The sequence below is a fragment of the Tasmannia lanceolata genome, unplaced genomic scaffold, assembly GCF_043159265.1.
Source record: "Tasmannia lanceolata isolate RefF3 unplaced genomic scaffold, GAP_Taslan_0.1 ptg000023l, whole genome shotgun sequence".
Lineage (NCBI taxonomy): Eukaryota > Viridiplantae > Streptophyta > Magnoliopsida > Canellales > Winteraceae > Tasmannia > Tasmannia lanceolata.
In genome coordinates this window covers 6,112,436-6,136,425 of record NW_027518700.1, presented here as the reverse complement: position 1 = coordinate 6,136,425, position 23,990 = coordinate 6,112,436, and the positions used below count along the sequence as shown (strand labels likewise).

The window sequence follows — 23,990 nt, the reverse complement described above, 5'->3', positions numbered from 1 at the left end:
GAAAAGAAAAGAAAAAAAAAATGGCCCTAGGCATCCATGCCCTAGAGCTCTGATACCATGCTGAGAGAGGTAGAGAAAAGAGAGAAAGTAACGATTGAGTTAGGGTTCTCCCCCTCACTCATGTAATATAAATAATAAAGAGTGAAGTACAAAGACAAGTATGCCCTTGGGCATTACAATAAAGACCTAAAGATCTGTTAACAGTTACTAAGCCCTCGGCATCAAGCACCACCACCTCATTCATCGTTGTCTCATTTAGATCAAACAATTCCCATTCCCGAGCAAACCCCCATACCGCCTTCTTTTGCTTCAACGACACGAAGATGTACTTGTTTTTCCATTGATGAATGGAAGACCGGACCCTATCGATGACCTTTACCTTGGTCCGATGGAGAAAATAAAACCACCCAGGCTCGTTGGGAAGCTCTTCTGAAGGAATCCTTGAAAACGTCTACCGACAACCTTCTCTTCAGTTTCCACATGAGGAAGAGAAGCCGACCACACTACACCAACCGTTCGGAGACAATTTAGCCGAGCTAATCCCGTAGAAGTTGAGAATGTGCACGAAGAACGGATGAACAAGGAACTTAAAGGCGGCCCGAAACATGTCCTCTTACACAACCAGGCCGCCACTCCCGTCACACGCACAAGGATTGGGTATACGAAGACTGACCGCGGACAGAAAATGGAACTACATCCTCAACTTCTAATGTCGGTATCGACTAAGAGGGTGACCTCCCCCACGGCATTGAAGCAGGCCCTCTTCACTAGTTTCATCTGCTTCCCGGAGGCGGCCTGATGATCAATATCTCCTCTGCCAAACCCCAGCGAGAAGAGCCAAGCCGCACGACCTTACGGCTAGTAGCAAGAACAAACGCAACAGAAGGCTTGATTGACCTCTTCATCTGAGGCCTGACAAACCGAGAATGGGTCCTCGGTCTGAACTGAAGAGCCCACCCTAGTTTCGAACCCCGAACTAGACGTACGACTAGTATGAGACATAATGGAGACTAGGTTCTCGGTACGAGGACATACTACAGATGAAAGGAGGGATTTGAACCGAAACAAGAACCAGAGATTCGAGAACAATGGTCAGGCAGCGAGATCGCATGCAATAGATCAAGGGATGGCAAGAGTGCAAAAATGAAGTGAACCAGGCCTTTTACAGACCTCCATCGCTTGAACCGACTATCCAGATCGCGATCATTCGCATTCATGGGAGCAATCAGTGACACCTGGACCCACCATCATTACAAAACCGCCGCGTGAGGCTCAAGGCACGCAATTTACGGGAAACATGCATGTGCATTTAATGTAACCAGATAGCGGGATTTTCAAAATTCCCACCAGACCGCGCATAACAAGAAAATCTTGGAGCCGAGTCGCCTCCAACAAACGACCGGGCCATTTTTCCAAGGACCAATGACAAAGGAAGCTCCGAGCAGGACTGCCTAAGGCAGACATCCTAAGGACCACCCCGCGAACCAAAGACCTTCCTCGGCCGACCAGTCCAGAGTTGTCCGCCCGCGTCATGCCCGAGCACCTGCCGAGGATTTGTCCAAGCGCCCGAGACGAGCTTGTTCGTACGTGTAGACACCCCATTTTAACCGGACCCAAGTTCGTAGTGTTCGTGCGAGACCTCGTCAAATCCGTGAATTAAACCTCAAATTATACCCTAAGGTAGCTTAAGGTCCCCCGTAGGTCTCCATAAAATTTCGTTGAGATCCGAGCGTGTTCGCTTAGTGAACGAGCCAGGGCAATGAGTGTAGTGTGAATCCAAAAGGGTGGCGATTTTATCCAGGCTGCGGGTGTCCATAGAATAAAAGAGGGGTTTATTGATCAAGCCATATGCAGGGGAATGCATAAGCCTGTCTAGATCCAAGTCTATTTGGTGCGCCCATCATTTTTGGCGCGCCAATCAATTAGAGTGGTGCGAATATGGTTAACCCATTTTGGGTAAAAAAAATTGAACGAAGAAATCAAAGGAAGAAAATTTTGGATTTTCGTTGAGAAAAGAGGGAAGAGGGAGAAGGGAAAAAACGGAGAAGAAGGAGATTTTGCGAGAAGATCTCAGATCTGGATCTGAAATTTGAGAGAAAATCTCAGATCTGGATCTGAGATTTTCAGAAATAAAAGAGGGTTTTTCTGAATTTTTCAAAAAGGGGAGAAGAGATCATTTTTCGTAGAAAAGCAGAGGAGAGAGCTGAGAAAGAGGGAGGAAAAAGGGCTTTGCAGCCACTTCTCTACCATCTCCACCATCGATCACTTTCTTCTCCCTACCTCCTACCATCTCCACCTCCGGCAAACCCCACCGGAACCCAGCCGGACACCATTAAACCCGGCTAGCCACCACCCACCGCCTATCTCTCCATCCCAAACCCCATTCCATTTCCGCCCAATCCACCACCTCCGGCTCCATCTCAGCCGCACCACCAACCCCCTTCTCTCGGTACACCATTAAACCCATTTCGAAACCCATTTGGTTAGAAACAGAGAGAGGGAGAGGGTTTGGGGATTTTCTTCTTCTTCTCAATCTTCTCCTACGACCATCATCTTCTACTTCAATCCCATCTCCTCCCTCCACCTTCACCTTCTCCTCCATCTCTGATCATCCCACCGGAATCCGGCAAACCCCATTCCACAGCCACCTCTCATCTTCATTCCCACGCCCTTTGCCTCCATTAAAACCACCCCGTCTAGATCTTGCCACCACATAATCCATTTCGCCAGCCACCATTGCAATCTTCCTCTCCAGTGACATTCGCCGGAATCTGGCAAACCTCTGCAATTTCCGATCAATTCCTTGTTTTCTTCGCTCATCTTTCTCCCTTACCATCATTTTCACCTCACCTTCTCTATTGCTAACCCCAGCTCTTTGATTTGAAAAGGAAAAGCAATACATAGGGAAGAAAAGAGGAGTGGAGGGGTTTGACATTCGTGAGAGGGTAAAGAAGGGTTTGCAGTCCTTAGCTCCATTATCATTTCCATCTCAGGAGATTTCTTGATCCGACACCATCTTCGCAAGAAGTAGCAGATCGAATCAATTTCAGAGAATTTTGCAATCTCAATTTGGTTTTCATCAATTACTCAGGTATTATCTGCTTTTTAGTCCTTACTTCTTGCTTAAAAAGATGATAGTATGACCTTGCTGCTGTGATTTCTTGAAAGTTGCTTTTGATGGTCAGTTGCATTTCTTCCTAGCATTTTCTACTGTTAATCTTGCTGGATTCCTTCATTTCTTTGCTGGGTCTGAATATTCCCATTTATTCCGTTCTTCACGTATTGAGGTGTAGGAGTTTGAGTCATGGGCTGATGCTATGGTTAACCAACTAAAGCGAGGAGCTTGTTGGTTACTGAATTTGTATATAATCTGTTGGCAAGTGTTCATATAATGTGCCTGTTTGTATTGTGATTTGGATTCGCTTGTGAGGAATGTGTCTGGGCGAAATCATACCCTGTGGTCCTTCTTTAATCTAAAAATGTTAAATGCAACTTTGAATATTTCAAAATGATTTTATGTTTTGTAGCTGATGTTGCTATATGATCCGGGTCGTTCTTTTCCCCTTTCACTTGGTCCTAGTTATTCTGGAAATTGGGTTAAATGGATGCTATGTGTGCTCGGGTGAGTGTGTGCTTATGTGGCTGTGTGTTTGAGAACGTGTGTGTTTATGTGTGACTCTGTATCTGTGAGTGTAGGTATATGTGTGTGTATGCGTGTGTGTGTGTGTAGGTGTCTATGTGTAAGAGTTGTGTCTTATTAGAAGCGCACAACTGCTGTCCTACAGCGCATAGTTACTGTCCTCACCATATAATTGATGTCCCGCACCGCATAGCTGCTGTCCTACAGCACATAACTGCTGTCCTACAGCGCATAGTTACTGTCCTCACCATATAATTGATGTCCCGCACCGCATAGCTGCTGTCCTACAGCACATAACTGCTGTCCTACAGCACATAACTGCTGTCCTACAGCGCATAGTTACTGTCCTGCACCATATAATTGATGTCCCGCACCGCCTAGCTGCTGTCCTACTGCACAACTGCTGTCCTACAGCGCAGAGTTGCTGTCCTACATCATTTTGGTAGCTAAATAATGGTCGAATTCAGTTTCGGTGGCTTACCGATAGTTGGGCTTAATGGCATATTTCAAGCACTCCACTTATTAGGGATTTTGGGTATCAGAAGTCGTTTGCCCTGTGTGAGTCTTGAAAGCCTTGTGTTTCGATAGCTTGCAGACATGGTCATTTGATTTGAATAAAACTAGCAAGAAAAGGTCATTCATTGATTTGTAAAATGGTGTACATAGGGCTGATCTTAACGCAACCATGTTTTAGTAACTATCCAAAATTGGTTGCTGTTCTTTTCTTTATTCGGTCACCGTTTGCATTTGTAATTAAACTATGACTATTTCAATGGCTGTTTGGTGATATGAATTAAAGTGAGTTCCGCGCAATGTTGGGAACATTCTCCTCTACTGTGGATATTGAAAGCTTTATTGATTAGTTAGAATTATGATCCGAATTCTGTGTTATTGAGAATTCTATGGGCAGGCAGATTGTTTGGACCAATTTCATATACATCCTAACAAGCATAGAAAATAAAAATATATATGCAAAAGCAAACTTTGATCATTACCGGTGCGAGGGCGATGAAGGCGCTAGCCCAAGCCCATCCTTTGGAGACTTGTTGAGTCTCCCCTCTTTACTTAGTTAGACTTACTTAGTCTTTTAGACACCATTAGATGGTAGTTCTTCTCTTCCTCATTGCAAGGGCAATGAGAGAGTTATCTGGCCCCCATTAGGAGACACCCTCGGTCTCATTAAGGTGATTTTCCTTCGGAGACATGCCTTGTCATTTTAGAATCTATCCCTTAGGGACTTTTTTTTTAGTTTTATAGAAAATTAACCCATAGGAGACACACACTGTCTCATTAGAATTTAGTTGCATCTTTGAGAAGACAAGCTCTATCTCGGATCGGGGTCCACAGTACGTAAGAGACCAGGACTACTTCCGTGATCCGTACCAGCTTGAGGAAGTGGGGAGGCAGTGTGTTGGGCTCAAATCGGGCTCTAATTGTGTGATGGCATGTGGCCCAGGCCCCACAGCAGACCCCCAGCCAAGAGCCGCGACGCGATGTGGACAAACATAGTTCTCGGCCATACCAATGCCCAGGAACCTTCGTACAATGACCAATCAACCGCCATGATGCTGGCCCATGTCGCTCAAAGGTCATACGACATCTCGTCAACCGCCATGCTGCAGACCTGCATATCGCGAAGGAACGTACGACTTCTTGTCGGCCGCCATATCGTTGACCAGCAAACTCCGTACGACCGTACAAGACCCATACTCACCTCCATACCGGCGCCACCCTGCCGTCCCATGACAAGGAACCTCCACCTATAAAAGGGAAACCCACACTTCGATTCAGGGGTAATGCTACCATCCAGGTACGCGAGACCGAGCACTCAGACTCTGAGCTCTTCCCTTCTTGCTCAGCTCTCATATGTTGCCACGTCTGACTCGAGTGTCGAAGGGTTTCCCCAGAGATCCAACCCTGGGCATTACCCGAAACAATCGAGCCGCTACAAGCAAAAGAAAAACCAGCTGAAAATCACCATAATTTTTTTTTTTTAAAATAAACTAAATTATTACATTTTTAAACTTGCCACAACCGCAAATATTATTCAAATTTGAAACCCAAGTAAGAGTCGCAGTCTGAAAATAGACATAAGTCTTGCAAATAAAAAAATTTATAGACAATGACATAGCACGTCATCGGAACCCAAGAACCAAACTCCACTACGCCCTCCTCTCCCCTTTCTCCTTCTAGGTCTCCTCATCAGCAAAGGCAGCATCTCCAATATTTTCATTTCCTGTGGTTTAAACAACGTAAGCAAGATTTTCCAGTAACTAAGGTCAAGTACATCAAACAATAATGGTGAGAGGTAATGTAGAAGATCCCATGAAGAATATGCTGTTAAACGAAATATGTAACTATAAAGAAATAATATAAACCATAACCGACAATAATTAAAGGAACACGCATCTTTAATGTATAAACTCTATAAATGACATGCGAAGGCTACACCCCGGGCTCATCTGGCATTTTCCCTTTTTTCTTGTTCTTTCATTTATTTCCGTCCAGGTACCCTGCCTCACGACTTATCCACTACCCCCGTCTAAAGGTAGTGGCGGTTTTGGACTTTTGATTACGGATGACAGACATCATGTCAAGCCGCCTTAGGGATTATTTCCCTTCGGTAAGATTATCAACACAAGGCTGCGCACACTGAATGTGTTGACTTTTGACCATTTTGGTCCAAGGACGACACAACGGCCTTCCTTATACCCCCATCTACATGCTCATGACAAAGCATAAAGTAATCCATTTTTTTTTTTTAAACTACATCATGCAAATCTACATAGCGGTTGAAATCTAAAATCAAAGGAATTATCATGATAATTTAACTAAAATAACTGTTTGAGATAGGAATATAACTAGAATATCAATCTAACATTAACAAGCCCATATTGAGAGATATACAAGAATAGTCCACTGTCACTTGCCTTACACTTCTGCCGGATGAGAGAACCCACGAAGTCCTAAATAAGGATAGAGGATCGCTCAACCTGAAAGTGAGACCAACACCCGATCACACTTGATTCACACCATTTTACTATATCTAGCTTACAGAGGTTTTGGGGTGTCAATTATTTCTTTCAATGATAATTCTCATTATTACGATAATGTATTTTCAAGTGGGTTCAATTAGTGTTGAAGTTTCAGATTCAAAAGGTATACATATAGTTTAAAATTTAGAATTTATAGGTTTTAAGTCATTGCTGAAATTTCAGATTCAATGAGTTAAATTTCAGATTTAAAGAGTTCATAAAAGTGCTGAAATTTCCATTTTAAAATGATTCATGAAGGTGCTGAAATTTCAGTTTTAAAAGGGTTCATAAGTGCTGAAATTTTTGTTTTAAAAGGGTTCATAAAGGTGCTGAAATTTCAGTTTTAAAAGGGTTCATAAAGGTGCTGAAATTTCAGTTTTAAAAGGGTTTATAAGTTGCTGAAATTTCAGTTTTAAAAGGGTTCATAAGTGCTGAAATTTCAGTTTTCAGTTTTAAAGGTAATATCCTATTATTTTTCTTCAATAAAACCTATAGTCGTAAATCTATAAAATTCTAGATTTACGAGAATACGAAGAGACGAAAAAAACCTAACGTTCTAAATCTTGATCAAAGGGTACAACACTATGATCCATTAATTTAAAGTTCTCAGAATTTCTTAAGTTAAGCAAATAGGGTACTTACTTGGAGCGGATTGAAATTGGAACGGTTGGATCACCCACCTTCTTCACTTCTCCTCCTCTCCTTCTTCTTCTATTTCTCACTTTTTCTTTGCAAGGGAGAAAAGAAATGAGCGCACGTTTTTCAAGAAAGGAAAAACGTGGCCAACTCAATTGGGTTTTTTTTATTTTGATGGTTAGATTCCTTATTAATCCTCCTCTTAGGTGTCATTTCTATATTTGTTGCTAAAATTAAGTCCAAAGGATAGGTAGTTTTTGAGTTTTGGTTTTTAAAAAAGATTAAATGCCAGAGGGCCCACAAAAACTTGCGCACTCTCCTCTCCTTTTTAAGCAATTTAATCTATTTAATGAGTCCTCCCTATATTCATTAGAATCTTTGGAAGATTGCCACATCTACTACAATATTTAGGTGGACCCACCAAATCATGGGGAAAACGTACGCACGTTTTCCCATAAATGGGAAAACGTGGTTTCTCCCAATTACTACTATTTTCCACATTTATTTCAATCATACAAATAATGCCGCATCCCTTTTTACATAAGCGAGATAGCATTCGCAACCCTTGCTTATCAATTTCTGAGCCTTGAGCGCTGCAATAATTCTGATCTTGGAAGAGCATGTTAGATGAGGCTCATAAGTCTCGCTACACCATCCATCCGGGTAGCACTAAGATGTATCAAGACTTGAAGAGGAACTTCTGGTGGAGTGGAATGAAAAGAGATGTGGCTGATTATGTTTCTAAATGCTTGACTTGTCAGAAGGTTAAAATCGAGCACCAGAAACCTGGGGGTACTCTTGAACCTTTGGAAATCCCTGAATGGAAGTGGGACAGTCTGTCCATGGATTTTGTCATGGGATTGCCAAGATCTAAGCGTGGATTTGATAGCATCTGGGTGATAGTAGACCGTCTTACCAAGTCCGCACACTTCATTCCCATGAAGAAGACTTGGACTTTGGACAAGATGGCAGAGGTTTATGTTGAGCAAATCATCAGATTGCATGGTGTGCCTTCGTCTATTGTATCAGATAGAGACACCAGATTTACCTCCAACTTTTGGCGTAAATTGCATGGGGCCTTGGGTTCGAAGTTGAACTTTAGCACTGCCTATCACCCTCAAACTGATGGCCAGACGGAGAGGGTAAATCGGATTATAGAAGATCTGTTGAGAGCCTGCATTCTTGATTTTGGAGACTGGGAGCAGCACTTGCCCTTGGCTGAGTTCGCCTATAACAATAGTTATCAGCAGAGCATTCAGATGGCCCCCTTCGAAGCATTGTATGGTCGTCCTTGCAGAACCCCGTTGTGTTGGGTAGAAGTCGGAGAGAAGCAATTGCTTGGGCCAAAAATTGTACAAGAGGCTGCAGAGATGGTGACCTTAATCAGAGACAGATTGAAGGTAGCACAGAGTAGGCAGAAAAGCTATGCTGATCAGCGGCGTAGAGAGCTCGAGTTCGCTGTGGGAGATAAAGTGTTTGTAAAGATCTCACCTTTCAAGGCAGTGATGAGATTCGGAAGAAAAGGAAAATTAAGCCCTCGCTACATCGGACCTTATCGTATCTCTAAGCGAGTCGGAACTCGAGCATATGAGCTGGAGTTGCCTCCAAACCTTGATCGGATGCATAATGTATTTCATGTGTCCATGCTTCGCTTATACCATCCCGACCCTTCTCACGTTCTTGTGGGTGACGAAATAGAGCTGCAGGGAGATTGGTCCTTTTCCGAGGGGCCAGTGCGCATTTTGGAGCACGAGGAGAGAGTCCTAAGGAACAAAACAATTCCCTTAGTCAAAGTGCTTTGGCGTCACCACGGCGTCGAAGAGGCTACTTGGGAGCGTGAGTCGGAAGTTCAGAAAAAATTTCCGGAACTCTTCTAAGGTAAAAATTTCTCAGAGTAGATTGATTTGTCTTTTGCAAGTTATGCTTGTAGATAAATGGATTTTTCCAGCCTTTACCTCTAGGATTTTGAATCTATGTAAAGACCACCATTTTCAATCTCCCTCGTGATTTTTGTAAAATCTAAATTTTTAATCCTTATTGTTCCAATCAATGGCCTAGATCATCAATCCATCTTGGATCGATGTCGGATCATAAATTTGGGCCTTTATTTTCCCCTCGATTATCTTAGATCGAATGATCTACGAATCAAGGGTCCTTGTTTTAGTATGTAGATTTATATTATGATAGAAAGCTTTCCTTGAAAATTTTATTTCCATGAAAATAATTTAGTGGAATGAAATAAATGTGGAAAATAGTAGTAATTGGGAGAAACCCTACGTTTTCCCCATGATTTGGTGGGTCCACCTAAATATTGTAGTAGATGTGGCAATCTTCCAAAGATTCTAATGAATATAGGGAGGACTCATTAAATAGATTAAATTGCTTAAAAAGGAGAGGAGAGTGCGCAAGTTTTTGTGGGCCCTCTTGCATTTAATCTTTTTTAAAAACCAAAACCCAAAAACTACCTATCCTTTGGACTTAATTTTAGCAACAAATATAGAAATGACACCTAAGAGGAGGATTAATAAGGAATCTAACCATCAAAATAAAAAAAACCCAATTGAGTTGGCCACGTTTTTCCTTTCTTGAAAAACGTGAGCTCATTTCTTTTCTCCCTTGCAAAGAAAAAGTGAGAAATAGAAGAAGAAGGAGAGGAGGAGAAGTGAAGAAGGTGGGTGATCCAACCGTTCCAACTTCAATCCGCTCCAAGTAAGTACCCTATTTGCTTAACCTAAGAAATTCTGAGAACTTTAAATTAATGGATCATAGTGTTATACTCTTTGATCAAGATTTAGAACGTTAGGTTTTTTTCGTCTCTTCATATTCTCGTAAATCTAGAATTTTATAGATTTACGACTATAGGTTTTATTGAAGAAAAATAATAGGATATTACCTTTAAAACTGAAAACTGAAATTTCAGCACTTATGAACCCTTTTAAAACTGAAATTTCAGCAACTTGTAAACCCTTTAAAAACTGAAATTTCAGCACCTTTATGAACCATTTTAAAACTGAAATTTCAGCACATTTATGAACCATTTTAAAACAAAAATTTCAGCACTTATGAACACTTTTAAAACTGAAATTTCAGCACCTTCATGAATCCTTTTAAAACAGAAATTTCAGCACTTTTATGAACTCTTTAAATCTGAAATTTAACTCATTGAATCTGAAATTTCAGCAATGACTTAAAACCTATAAATTCTAAATTTTAAACTATATGTATACCTTTTGAATCTGAAACTTCAACACTAATTGAACCCACTTGAAAATACATTATCGTAATAATGAGAATTATCATTGAAAGAAATAATTGACACCCCAAAACCTCTGTAAGCTAGATATAGTAAAATGGTGTGAATCAAGTGTGATCGGGTGTTGGTCTCACTTTCAGGTTGAGCGATCCTCTATCCTTATTTAGGACTTCGTGGGTTCTCTCATCCGGCAGAAGTGTAAGGCAAGTGACAGTGGACTATTCTTGTATATCTCTCAATATGGGCTTGTTAATGTTAGATTGATATTCTAGTTATATTCCTATCTCAAACAGTTATTTTAGTTAAATTATCATGATAATTCCTTTGATTTTAGATTTCAACCGCTATGTAGATTTGCATGATGTAGTTTAAAAAAAAAAAAATGGATTACTTTATGCTTTGTCATGAGCATGTAGATGGGGGTATAAGGAAGGCCATTGTGTCGTCCTTGGACCAAAATGGTCAAAAGTCAACACATTCAGTGTGCGCAGCCTTGTGTTGATAATCTTACCGAAGGGAAATAATCCCTAAGGCGGCTTGACATGATGTCTGTCATCCGTAATCAAAAGTCCAAAACCGCCACTACCTTTAGACGGGGGTAGTGGATAAGTCGTGAGGCAGGGTACCTGGACGGAAATAAATGAAAGAACAAGAAAAAAGGGAAAATGCCAGATGAGCCCGGGGTGTAGCCTTCGCATGTCATTTATAGAGTTTATACATTAAAGATGCGTGTTCCTTTAATTATTGTCGGTTATGGTTTATATTATTTCTTTATAGTTACATATTTCGTTTAACAGCATATTCTTCATGGGATCTTCTACATTACCTCTCACCATTATTGTTTGATGTACTTGACCTTAGTTACTGGAAAATCTTGCTTACGTTGTTTAAACCACAGGAAATGAAAATATTGGAGATGCTGCCTTTGCTGATGAGAAGACCTAGAAGGAGAAAGGGGAGAGGAGGGCGTAGTGGAGTTTGGTTCTTGGGTTCCGATGACGTGCTATGTCATTGTCTTTAAATTTTTTTATTTGCAAGACTTATGTTTATTTTCAGACTGCGACTCTTACTTGGGTTTCAAATTTGAATAATATTTGCGGTTGTGGCAAGTTTAAAAATGTAATAATTTAGTTTATTTTTAAAAAAAAAATTATGGTGATTTTCAGCGGGTTTTCTTTTGCTTGTAGCGGCTCGATTGTTTCGGGTCGTTACATGATCATAATCTATGAGTGCAGGACACAGTGACTAGCCGATCACCCTTCTGCCACAGCTAGACCGAGAGGGACCCACCCGAGCTCAAGGTCAAATTACAGCAGCAACAAATCCCATATGGAAAAAAGACGAGGACTCGAATGCAGGAAAAACTTCTACATCTGAAAGCAATGAAGAGGATCTAGCAGTTGGATTGGATCATGTAGGAAGAAAAGATCAGCACAACGTAGTCCTTAAGCGAGGAGCTTCTCAGATGCAACTACTTCACAGGAGCATAATAAGGTGCAAAACAAAGTAAGAGGAAAACTGAGAAGTAGTAATAGACAATTTACATTGAAGATTGGGAACAACATGTACATCAGAAACAGATAACAACAATAAACAAGGAATTGAAACACTACCAATGTGGGTGGTTAAAGATGACCTATCTCTTAAAACAATATGAAAGTGAACAGAGAGGTTTTCTGTTTTATAAGAAGCACAAGTGAAGAGTGTTTTTCAAAGGGATGAAACTCGGAGGAGTATAGTTTGATTCTTAAATCTCAGCTCAGAGGCTTCGAGTTGCAAGTAAAGAAAAGAATGAGTGTTTCAGATTTGAAATAGGATTTGATGGATAAAAAAAGGGCTTCAAATCTTTTAGGTGTTAAGAGTGGTAGATCGGTTTGGTCTAGGGTTTAGACAGAGGAGGGAGGGAAATAGGTGCTCTAGGGTTTTCAATTGAATGAGAGAAGAGAGAAAAAGATGAAACGAGGGAGAGCAGAGAGAATACGAGTTCTCAAGGAACCTTTAAAAAAAATGGGTTCTCAAGGAAGATGAACAGAAATATAAAATGCTTGCCTTCCAAAGAGAGAGAAGGAAAATATCAGACTGTGTAGCCTTGATGTGATACCAAGTAAAATCTGCACCGAAGAGGAAGTAAAAGATGAAGTGCACCCAAGATGTGGAATCTTTAGTCACCCTATTGAGAGATACCTATTTTTTATAAGGGATTTGCTAGCGTCCGTCGCATAAGGCATTTCACGGATGGGCTGTTGCATGTATGAGCAGCCACATCATGAATGAAGACAAAATCTGCTGAAAAGTGAGCCGGTGTGGATGCTCTCACATGCAACAGCCCATCCCCGAAATGCCTTCTGCAATGGATGCTAGCAAATCCATTTTTATAATCTATATCTAAATCTCTCTGTCGATGTGTGTGTGTGTGTGTGTGTGTGTGTGTGTGTGTGTGTGTGTGTGTGTGTGTGTGGAGAGAGAAAGGAAATTACATGTACACCTCTAACTACATGAAATCTTTAACACAAAGTTACAATATCTAAAGCAATTTAGAAATCATGAAACTTCATGAGCTCGAAATCTCAAGGATACCCCTAACGACACGAAATATTTAACACAAAGTTACAAAATCTAATTCAAATTAGAAATCATGAAACTTTATGAGCTTCAGAGATTCATATTATTAAAGTTAGGATCACCATGGGTGGTCCCTACGTCTGCAGCATTTTATATCCAAGCTAGCCGAAAAGCTACATCATTTGAGCAAACATAGTTGAGCCTCAAGGAACAATAGCGAGATCAGCAAGTAAGAAATGACCTATTACTCTTGGAAACAATCCTAAACTCTGCCCCTCATGTGCAATGCATCGACATCCAAGCATTAGTGGGTCTAGATACAGATTATCCTCAATACTATATCATCAAGTTCATAATGCAATAAATGAAGAAAAGACAGTTCAAAACTTGTTTACTGCGATAGATATAGAAAATCCTTCACTGGTGCTAATGTCAACTCTCTCTCTCTCTCTCTCTCTCTCTCTCTCTCTCTCTCTCTCTCTCTCTCTATATATATATATATATATATATATATATATATATATATATATATATATATATATATATATATATATATATATATATATATATTGGCTAATACCTATTTGTATCAGATGCTATAATATTATGACTATGGATATGAAGAATAAAGAATAAGATCAATCCAAACATATGGAGAAGATCATTGCAAAGATTGTGAATAAAACGTTGCATTCTCTTCTTGAAGTTGAACCTTGCCTTAGTGGTAATGACACACGGTAACATTGAGGTTAGAGGTCAAACTCCATTCTTATTTATGAAGCAAACACAAGAAGTAATCCGTGAAGCTTTCATAATTTAATCAGACTTGGAGGGCAAAGCCACATTAAAGTAAAATAGACCATGATTACCTCATCGTACTTCTCTCTAGCAGATGCATGTTGTCCGGTTGCCAACTCAACAACTTTTTCCAAATTTTCCTGGATAGAAGACTTCTCCATCTCTAATTTTTTAATCTGCTTCAAATGGAACAAAACTATAAACATCAAAATTATATGGTATATTCAAGGAAAAGCACATGTTTTAATACTGAATGACCTGATCTTGGAGTTGTTTAATCACAACAATTGCCTCAGACTCCCGCAAAGTCAATCTTTTACCCTCATGAGCCACACATTCACTTAGTTGACTAATGGAAGAATTAGTAGTTGTCCTATCTGAATAGCATTCTGCATCCACTAACTTTTTTGTTATGCATTCAACATCTATATCCTTATTTGTCTCCTGCAAAATAAAGAGTAATTAAAAACAATTAGAGTAAAAATACCAAATTAAATAGCTAAAAGAGAGGGCTAACATGAACCTGAGTTTCATAATCCAAATGAAAACCTTCATATCCTGATTGCATTTCTACTAGTTCACTGCTTTCCTGTCAGGCAAAATAGAAATTCAGGCATTGAAATTTTCATTGAAAAGAAAAGAAAATAAAAGGAAGAAATAAATATACAGTACAAGAGAGCTTGTTTTCTTGAGAGGCATTTTTCTCCTGTTAGTAACATGCAATAATGCATGCGCATCAGGAAGGCTACACTCATCCCATGAATCATTATTTCCGTAATTATCAGGTAAACTTGTGGCATTAGGGTTAGCACCAATGCCAACTTCATTTTGCACCAGTTCTTCAAACGGAAGAGGCAAATCCATGCCTCGCTTATTTCTAACAGCCTCTGTCACAATAGCCTTCTTCTGGGAAGCATTAGCTACCTGAAGTGCCAGAAGATCACATTAGTCTACTCTAATTACTGAAATTATACCATACAAAAAAAATACTGAACTTATTAAATGTTGAAAACACAAAAAACTTCATATTAAATAATATAGAATTAGAAATTCAGATACAAAATGTAAAAGTCTATGAGTTGTAGCCAATTCTAGCATCAAAGAGATACACATGATATGAACTATGGTATCAGGCAACGGGGCGGGTCGGGGCCGGATGTTGGGGTCCCCTTCCCCTTCCCCTTCCCCTTCCCCTCTGCGGGGATGGTGGGGAATCCCCCTCCCCTCCCGCGGGGAATATCTAATCCCCTTCCCCTTCCCCTTCCCCTTCCCCTCCCCGCATCCTTCGGGGACAAAATCCCCGCCCCGCCACCTCTTTGGAACCCAACCAAACCAGCAAACAGAGCTTCTTTCTTCTACGTCCATTACAGACAATATTGTGATGAATGCTATGATTCTATTCATGTGATCAACAAATAGATGGACAAAATCAGAAATGCATGGATGAGACAACAAACATAAATAACAACAGGACCTCATCTTTCAGCAATTTTCTGCATAAATTATGGAATGATAAATAGGAAATGAGCACCAGGATTACCTTCATTAACAGGCAGCCAATGTGCAAAAAGTAACTATTTCAGTAGTCACAATGAACTTTAAAAGTCCATAAGGGGGCGCTCATACACGCAAAATAATGTTCATTAGTTCATTCTGTATAGCATGTTAACCCCCAGATGAGCATGAGAAATGAGAATGGAGAAGAGAACAAAATCAACAAATGACTTATTTCTTTAACTGCAATTCAGTCTAGTGCTGACATGAAACAAATTTCTAGTAGCTAAATTTTTCTTGTTGAAAATTAAAACCTGCAAACCAACCCTAAAATTCTGTTGGCACTACGATTTTTTGATAATTGCATACACTCAGCGTCTCAGGCTCTCAGCTTGTCTTTATTATTTCAACATCTGTGAAAAGGTTATTATAGTTCCCAAAATGCTCTCAGAAGCTAATTAAAAGGAAAAGACAAGCTAAGTTTATGTTTGGGGGAATCTTGTAGCCGATCCACAGAGTTTCTAGTAGTTTTCCTTAAAAAAAACATTTAAAAATTTACAAAAAAATGGCATTGATTAGCGGGGCGGGGCGGGGACAACTCCATCCCCTTCCCCTTCCCCTTTCAAATCGGGGAATCCCCTCCCCAAACAGGGCGGGGCGGGGCGGATCCCCGCTTTTTCGGGTGAAATTGCCAGCCCTATATCAAACTCATACAGAAGTAAAGCAAGAAAACCAGTTTTCCAAAAATAAAGAAATAATCATGTCCAGAAATATATTTCCAGCTTCACCTAGTTGTCCATGTCTTCATCATCGAACCATTCTATGTTATGAACATAGTTACCAGGGTGGGAAACAAATTCGGGATGCGAAACATGAAACGGAAACGGGAAACATGGGAGAAAATAGAGGGGAAAGGAAAAAATGGAAAAACAATAGAAAAATACATTGGAAAAGGTCCTAGGAAACACATTAGAAATGTTTAAGAAACGACGGAGAAACATCTATGTAAACATATGAAAGACAAGGAAAACACGAAATATATGGTTTTTTTTTTTTTTTTGAATGGTTCAAAGTTGTAAAACTTTCTAAATCTAAACCAAAGATGGGAAATGAAATATATGGTTTTATAGATTTAAAATTTGTTAATTTCAAGTTTCTCTTTTAATATTTCTTTTTTTTATTTTTTTATTACAAAATATGCTATTGTATTCCTTTTTAATATCTATTCCACAATTTGTTGGTGTGTTTGTTCCAAAACGATTTTCGTAAGTTTCACACATGTTTCCCATACATTTTCTACGAGTTTTCCATATGTTTCTCACATGTTTAACGCATGTTTCATACAAGTTTCTCATAATTTTCTCATGTGTTTCCCATGCGTTTCAGAAAAGTTTACCTAATTTTTTCATCACGTTTCGGAAACGTTTCCGAAACGCATTTTAGGGGAAGCCAGTTTCCCACCCGCCCATGGAGTTTTTGGCTACCATGGTTATGAACCATTGTTCACAACTTATGCAATCAAAAATTTGTAACTTGTATGAGAATTTCAAAGGCTCGTAGCTGCATGAAGGAGATAGAACAACAGTGAATTTGGATATTGAAGCAGGGAAGCAGCAAATATTAAAAAAGTCCAGAGCCTCATAGCAAGCTTAGTAAAACAATACTTAGAAATTTTAAATATTGTCCATATATGATTTACTGTAGTAAGTTAACTTATTTAGCGATTGCATTATAAGAGAATCAAAGATTTGAGAGTGTTAGATTTGAAGAAAGACCACAAATTACAACTTGTGAAAAGTTGGAATAAATGTGTCCTTGATGGAACCGTTGTGATGGTAAATGGTGGTAGTTATTTAAGTGTGAATATGAAAAGTTGGAATAAACGTGACCTCGATGGAACCGTTGTGATGGTAAATGATGGTAGGTATTTACGTCCATTCACACCCAATCAATTTATTCTTTCCATTCATGTGAATGTTTGTTTCTTTATGCATACACATTTTTATACCTTTTATTTGGATCACGAGTAAATAGTAGAAAGCTCTTTAGCCATATATAATATGTAGAGTCAATTTTACTCCCAATAAATATGTTATTGTAGCGTCAGAAGTATGTTCTTCCCTTCCAGATGTGATAATTTACACACAAATCATTGCAAACATCCTAAAGACTTAAAAGAAGGCCTTAAGAAAAATTATTAAAATTAGCGTGCCATATTTTTGAAAACTAAATGACATCATTTATCTAGCTTAAATGAAAACTAAATCTGCATAGCTTCCTCCAGGCCAACTATGGAAGGATTCCAAATCCATCCTCAAAAGCGACACTTTCTGACCACCAAAGACATGCAAAAGCTTAAAGAATGGTTATTCCAAACTCTCCATCCCCAAAATTCTTGATGCCTTACATCAAGAGATTTAATAATTTTTATCATTAATGAGACAAAGAAATCACTAGATGCCCATTACCATACTAGCAAGAAACATTTTCACCTACTAAGACTAAGTTAGGTAAACAGATGGGTTGTTCCTCCCACAGCTAGTCACTACCATATGTACAAGTTCTAATGTTCCAACAATTCAAGATCAAAATAATCCCACCACAAACAGTATATTCAGATTTTATCAATAAAAAACCAGTATTTGTATATAAATAAAGGTTTATGGCCTATGATTTAGATCTTTTTTATTGGGCTAGAAAAAACCAAGAGTCACCAAGACAACTTGAGTGATTCATACTCTATAACTCAATACCACCAGAGACTACGCAAAGTCACATCCATGTTATATTGATGTATTCTAATGCAAAATGGGATTAAAGAGAGATGCACAAAGGGAAAAAGGAAAGAAATGGAAACATGAGAAAAAAGGGAAAACAGAAAAAGGACAAAATAAATGAAACTCTAATGGACACACAGCCAGAATACATATAGGATGCAACCAGGGGCCCAAATCCACAAAAGCTAAAAACTGAGGGGAAAACAAAACGAAAAAAAAAAAGAACTACAAATCAGGCATAGCTGCTCAGACCAAAGCTCCTTCCTACTGGGCTGAAAAAATTTGCTAATTTGTCCGCTTTGAAGTTTCCTTCACGATGCATGTGGACAGACAACTCTAGAAAACTCGATTGAATAGTATCCATCTCTTCTTCTACTTTAAAGGAGTTACATGCTAAGTAAAGGGAAAGTTTGAATTTATTTACATGTCAACCGAAACAAGTTGCTCGAAGAAACAGCTGATTCCTCCAATTCGCTTATGCTTCCGAGCAATGAGCAAGAGTTCAATCATTTCTTCAAAAGAAAGGATCATCGTCTTGCAAGATAATCCATCCCAAGTAAAGCCACTAAAAGACAATAACAATTCTAGAAACTGATTGCATCACAGAGAAGCAATAAAATATGACAAAACTGCACTATCAAAAGCTGGTTCGCATCACAAACCATAGTACTCAGCTTACATTCAAGGGGAAACAGTAGATAGCTCTACTCCTAAAGCAGGTGACAAAATAGGAGTAGAGAAAATATTAAGAACTGCAAGTCCAAGGTACAACACATAGGAAGAAACCCTAGAAATCTTAAAGCTCAGAATAGTCATTTGATATATATTTAGACATCATGTACATCACAAGGAAATAAATGGTTTTACAAAGAAAAAATGTAAGAACAATAGTTAATCCTTAAGGTTCATTATATGTTAAAAAAATAAACAAAAATGGATGTATTACTTGTTTTTTTTTTTTTTTTTTGAATGGTAATGGATGTGTTACTTGTAACACTCAATGCAATTACCTCGCTAAGGGACTCCCCTGAAAGAGCACCTGTGCACCACGTAATGCGCCTCTTATTCTGATCAAGAAAATGGTGAATTTTAGCAACACCAGAAATCAAATACAAAAAAGGGCGTAATCTTTCAGCTAGAAAAAACAATAATAGAAGGACATACAAATTACTACATCAGCTAGAGCATAGGAACACGAAATCAAATAGTGTGATCGATACAGGATGCATGAATAACAATCCATGCTTAGTTTACCATGGTTAATTCCTACAACATTTAAAATCTCTACATTTCAAGATAAGGGAACTCATAGACATCAATTAATATAATATAGTAAAAACCTTTCTAGAATGATTGTCTTTCTCATCCCTTTTTGAATATAACACCATTGAGCTTAAATTCTCTATCTTTTTGGCTTGCTCTTGAAGCCTCCTTTCCCGTTGAGCTTGAGCTTTCTTTTCCTCTTGCAACTCCAAAGATATCCGCTCCCTCTCCAATTCACTCTACAAAGTATTAGCATTTTTTATAGACTGTCCTCATAGAACAGCCAGAAATTATCTTGTGCAATGATAAAATCACAAATATAAATAATATCTGACCTGTAACAAAGTGTTCCGCAGGTTCAGGATCTCCTCTTCAAAATGCTCTGAATGAGAATCCTAAAACACAAATCACGAGAAAATAACAAGCTGAGACTTCCAGTTAGCAACTTGGTGCAAATCCTTAAGGAAAGATTCCAAATATAACAGAACAAATAGACAAACCAGCAATTTTGCTCGAAGCTCCTCAATCTCTGTTTTTTGACGCTTTAACAAAGCAGCATCTGTCAAAATCTGTCCATGGAATGTAGACGAAAGTTATGTGCATGTGCTAGTAACCTATGTCACAAATATCGTTCTCAGGAATTTCTCGGCAAGGATAAATCTTGGGATATAACAATTTTATTTTATTTTTTCGGGTTCATATCGAGAAAAAATATAAAATAAAATTATTAAAAAATATATAAATTAAGAAAAAAATAAAAAAATATCATAAAAATATTGTGATATTATTGTGGTAAATGAAAATATCGCTATATTTTTAAAATTCTCAGGATTATTTTGAATTTTGTCGTTCTATCAAAATATTGCAATAAAATCGCTATACTTTGAAAATATCGGAGATATTAGTGACATAGCTAGTAACTTATTAGCCTAACAAGGACTCCAAACAAATAACGGCAGAAAAATATACCGCATTAAAGAAACGGAAAATGTGAGCAATAAAAGATGAATCAGACAGGAACCTCATTCACGCGTGCACAGTTTGTAACTCGTAAGGCTCTACTTGCAAACTGCAGACTACTTTTTGTCTCATCCGCATGAACCTGCCATCAAATGAAAGTGAGCAAGTGAAACACAGTTGATCTTGGCAGCAGTAACCATGTATGGAGAAATGCAGCATGAAGGAGAGTAACCCAGAGGCAAAACCACCCACATAAATTGCAGGCATAAAATCAAGTTATATTTTCACAAAAAGTACATACAAGGCCCTGATATACTTCTTTTTCCCTTATAATGTAACAGCAGGCATATGAAAACTTAAAAGCAAGATGTTTAGAGGATAGAAATTTCATAAGGGCCGAAAGTGCATTAGTGCCTTAATCCATCCAACATGTTTCAAGAGCAGGATTAAAGTATATTACGAATTGATCAAGATAGCTTCCTACCTTCACCAAAATCTAATTTCCTTTTGTTGATTTATTAACAAGAAGCATTACTTTAGCTGACCTTATTCATTTAAGTTACATTTCCTTCTGATAAAAAACAATGGCATAGTCCTGACTGGCTAAACAAGCCAGAGCAGAGCACTGGACTGTAGGGAATATTTCAGTCATAAATCATATAAAAAGATTGCAAAATAATTTGATTGCAAAGGATGAATGTAGCATGAACAAGTAAAACCAATCCAAAATCTTCTATGAAAAGCACCATGAATTACAAAAATTATATACAAAAATTAACATAAGATTATACAGAGAAAATTATGCAAAAAAAAAGAAATTCAGCAAATGTCAGTCATATTGTAATAGCAGCATCCAGCTGTTATGAGATTAATAATTACCGTCAGATAACATAAGTTTATAAAGGGAGTACCTGTGCAAGAGTAATATTACAAATGATAGCAGTATTGGCATTTCCACCCAATGCAGGCTGCAGAATGCGTGTGAGCTTGCTGTCTCGGTAGGGCACATGACCACTGCATCGGGATAGAATATCATTAGATGGAGAAAGTCACTTGAGATCATGGATTTAAATTTCGGTTTCAGCCTTGCCGAAACTGAAATTTTGGCCAAAAACCCGAAGAAATCCAATAAAAAAAGTATTATTTTTTTATTTCAGAAATTTTGGAATAATACTAATTTTTTAAAAAAAAATCAATTTTTCAAAATTTCGGCCAAAATTTATGAAATTTCTGAACAATATTTGGGAAATCCGAAATTTCGGATTTTGAGAAATTTTGGTTTCGGTCCCAACCGAAATCCGAAATTTCGGACTGAAATTTAAAACCATGCTCAAGATAAGTATTTGATTGATTGAGAAAACTCACCCCTGGATCTCTGTGCCTTCACTCAGTTTTTTTATAACAGTTCCAAGTGTCATCAGGCTTTTATTTATGTGGGAACCCTCTTTCAAACGAACACCTTCTGCACCAGTCTTTGCAGCACGTTCTGAACCAGCCAGATCAACTAGATTCTGGTGTCAGTAAGGTTCAATCAGTAGAAAACAAGAAAAGATAACCACATAACTTAAGGGAAATCTACGGGGGAAGAAACTAGAGGAAGGGCGCCAAGAAAAATAGTTTTTTTCCTCCAGCACATACAAGCACTGATACACGAACAGCATCACAAGGACTGTCAACATTGCCATCTTCAGTTTTATCCCGACTCTCAATTATCTGCAATTGCAGTAGAGGAAGATCTAGCTGAAGGTTTCATCAAATATTCATGAAACAATAGTATTAAATTTCGGCCGAAATCCAAAATTTCGTCCGAAATATTTCGGTTTCGGTTTGGATCGAAACCGAAAGTACATTGAATCGGATTTTTACATGATTTCCCCGAAATTTCAGTCTTTAACCATTATTTACAAAAATTCTATCGAAATGTTAAAGATTTCCAACGAAATGGCCGAGATTTCCACCAAAAATTTACGCATTTTGGTGGAAATTAAAAAAAAAAAAAAAAAAAGGAACATTTTTGTCAAAATTTTACATGTTCGGTTTCGGTAGTGGGCAAAACCGACACCGAAACTGACATTTAAAACCTTGCATGAAATTAGGAAAGACCCAAGGGATGGTGACTACCATTCGAAATATTGTATGTGACCTACTGCTGTAGGTGTTCATGTTAGTCTCTCCGATGTGGCGATGAGCTGCATATTTGAGAAAAATGAATGAAAAAATTAATTTCCAGAAAATAATTGTTGGAAACAGAAGCTGCAAACATAGGAAATAAAAGAAAGGGAGAGAAGCACATTCTCCAAACTCCATAAAATCAAGAACTTGCTCAGGGGATGCAACAATTTCTTCTCTCAACCCAGCAACAAATATCCCTCGCTTTGAAAAGGGAAAAAAAGACATGTTAGCTAGCATACTTGAATTGGGATCAACACTTGTAAAGGATATAAGTTGACTTGCAGAAGCAAAAAACAATACCTCAAGACTCTCATGAATCTGTAATTTCCGGTGCTCGGGAGCTAACAAATCATTGATCTCCTCATTATAAATTTCCATGTAGGACATGCGCAGAAGAAATTCCCTATCGGTAGCCTAATAATCCAGAAGTATCAGAACTATTAGTTTCACAAGTGAAACCTCTGAAACTTGTAATCTTGTTTATCATAGAACATAAATTCCTTTGAGAATGCATTTGATAAAACAATCCCTTATCCATGTAATAAGCTACTGTTAGAAGAAAGAAAGCTGGTTGAAAATTTCCAGGGAAGGTAGGACCTGAACAAAAATAAATTTTCTATGTACATTTCAATTCGTTTTGCCAGCTCTATTTTGTAGTTATTTTCATCCTAACCGTATTGTTTTGAGTTTAAAAGGAACTCTCGGTAATCCTTGAAGTTGAATAGACCACCCCATTTCCGACCTTTCCAACATTAGCTTTACATATATATATATATATATATATATATATATATATATATATATATATATATATATATATATATATATATATATATATATTGAATGATAACATTAGCTTTAAAAAAATGAAGTGGAGAAGAGAGAAATGGGAAAGGCCACAAAGTTCGTGTGGGTTGCATATATTCTACTGATGAATCCTAATCACATTACACTATATATAATAACAACATAATTACAATAATGCCCTTGATGACTAATAAGGTTCTCGGTAATACCCCCTCCAGCTGAAGTCAGCTTGTCGAAGTAGATGAAAATGGTGACATGTAGCCAGCCTCTAACTATGTTGCTAGAGTATGGATATAGAGTGTCGGAATCTGACACGGGTATCGTCGGATTCGGCCAACCTCCAAAAAAGGATTCGTTGATTCGGCTACTTTTAATTCTTTAACATGATAACATGGGTATATATTGAGAATTTGGGTAGGTTGAGTAAAAAAACATTTTATTTTAATATTAAAAAAACTTAACATTAGGATAGATAAAACTCAAAACATGCTGTAAATCGGTTGTTGTAATTGGAAAAAAATAGACTAAAGAGATTTAAGAAATGTCGCAATGAATCCTAAAGTATTAGAATCCGACACGGGTACTTCATCCAA

The 23,990-nt window shown here is 38.3% G+C and overlaps 1 protein-coding gene across 2 annotated transcripts in view; it reads right to left on the bottom strand.

Annotated features, from left to right (window-relative positions):
• LOC143856543 (P-loop containing nucleoside triphosphate hydrolases superfamily protein) overlaps positions 1-23,990 on the bottom strand; it is a 52,370-nt gene that overhangs the window by 24,615 nt on the left and 3,765 nt on the right. The window contains exons 4-18 of one of the 2 annotated variants that reach the window (XM_077366795.1): positions 22,891-23,004; positions 22,710-22,791; positions 22,540-22,607; positions 22,057-22,131; positions 21,784-21,929; positions 21,330-21,432; positions 20,480-20,560; positions 19,959-20,027; positions 19,794-19,853; positions 19,536-19,697; positions 19,206-19,262; positions 14,597-14,848; positions 14,448-14,513; positions 14,183-14,368; positions 13,996-14,100 (exon numbers count right to left, since the gene is read on the bottom strand). In XM_077366795.1, the coding sequence (XP_077222910.1) occupies positions 13,996-14,100; positions 14,183-14,368; positions 14,448-14,513; positions 14,597-14,848; positions 19,206-19,262; positions 19,536-19,697; positions 19,794-19,853; positions 19,959-20,027; positions 20,480-20,560; positions 21,330-21,432; positions 21,784-21,929; positions 22,057-22,131; positions 22,540-22,607; positions 22,710-22,791; positions 22,891-23,004 (1,626 nt within the window). The remainder of the gene's footprint in view (positions 1-13,995; positions 14,101-14,182; positions 14,369-14,447; positions 14,514-14,596; positions 14,849-19,205; positions 19,263-19,535; positions 19,698-19,793; positions 19,854-19,958; positions 20,028-20,479; positions 20,561-21,329; positions 21,433-21,783; positions 21,930-22,056; positions 22,132-22,539; positions 22,608-22,709; positions 22,792-22,890; positions 23,005-23,990) is intronic. The other variant, XM_077366796.1, reaches the window with a different exon arrangement.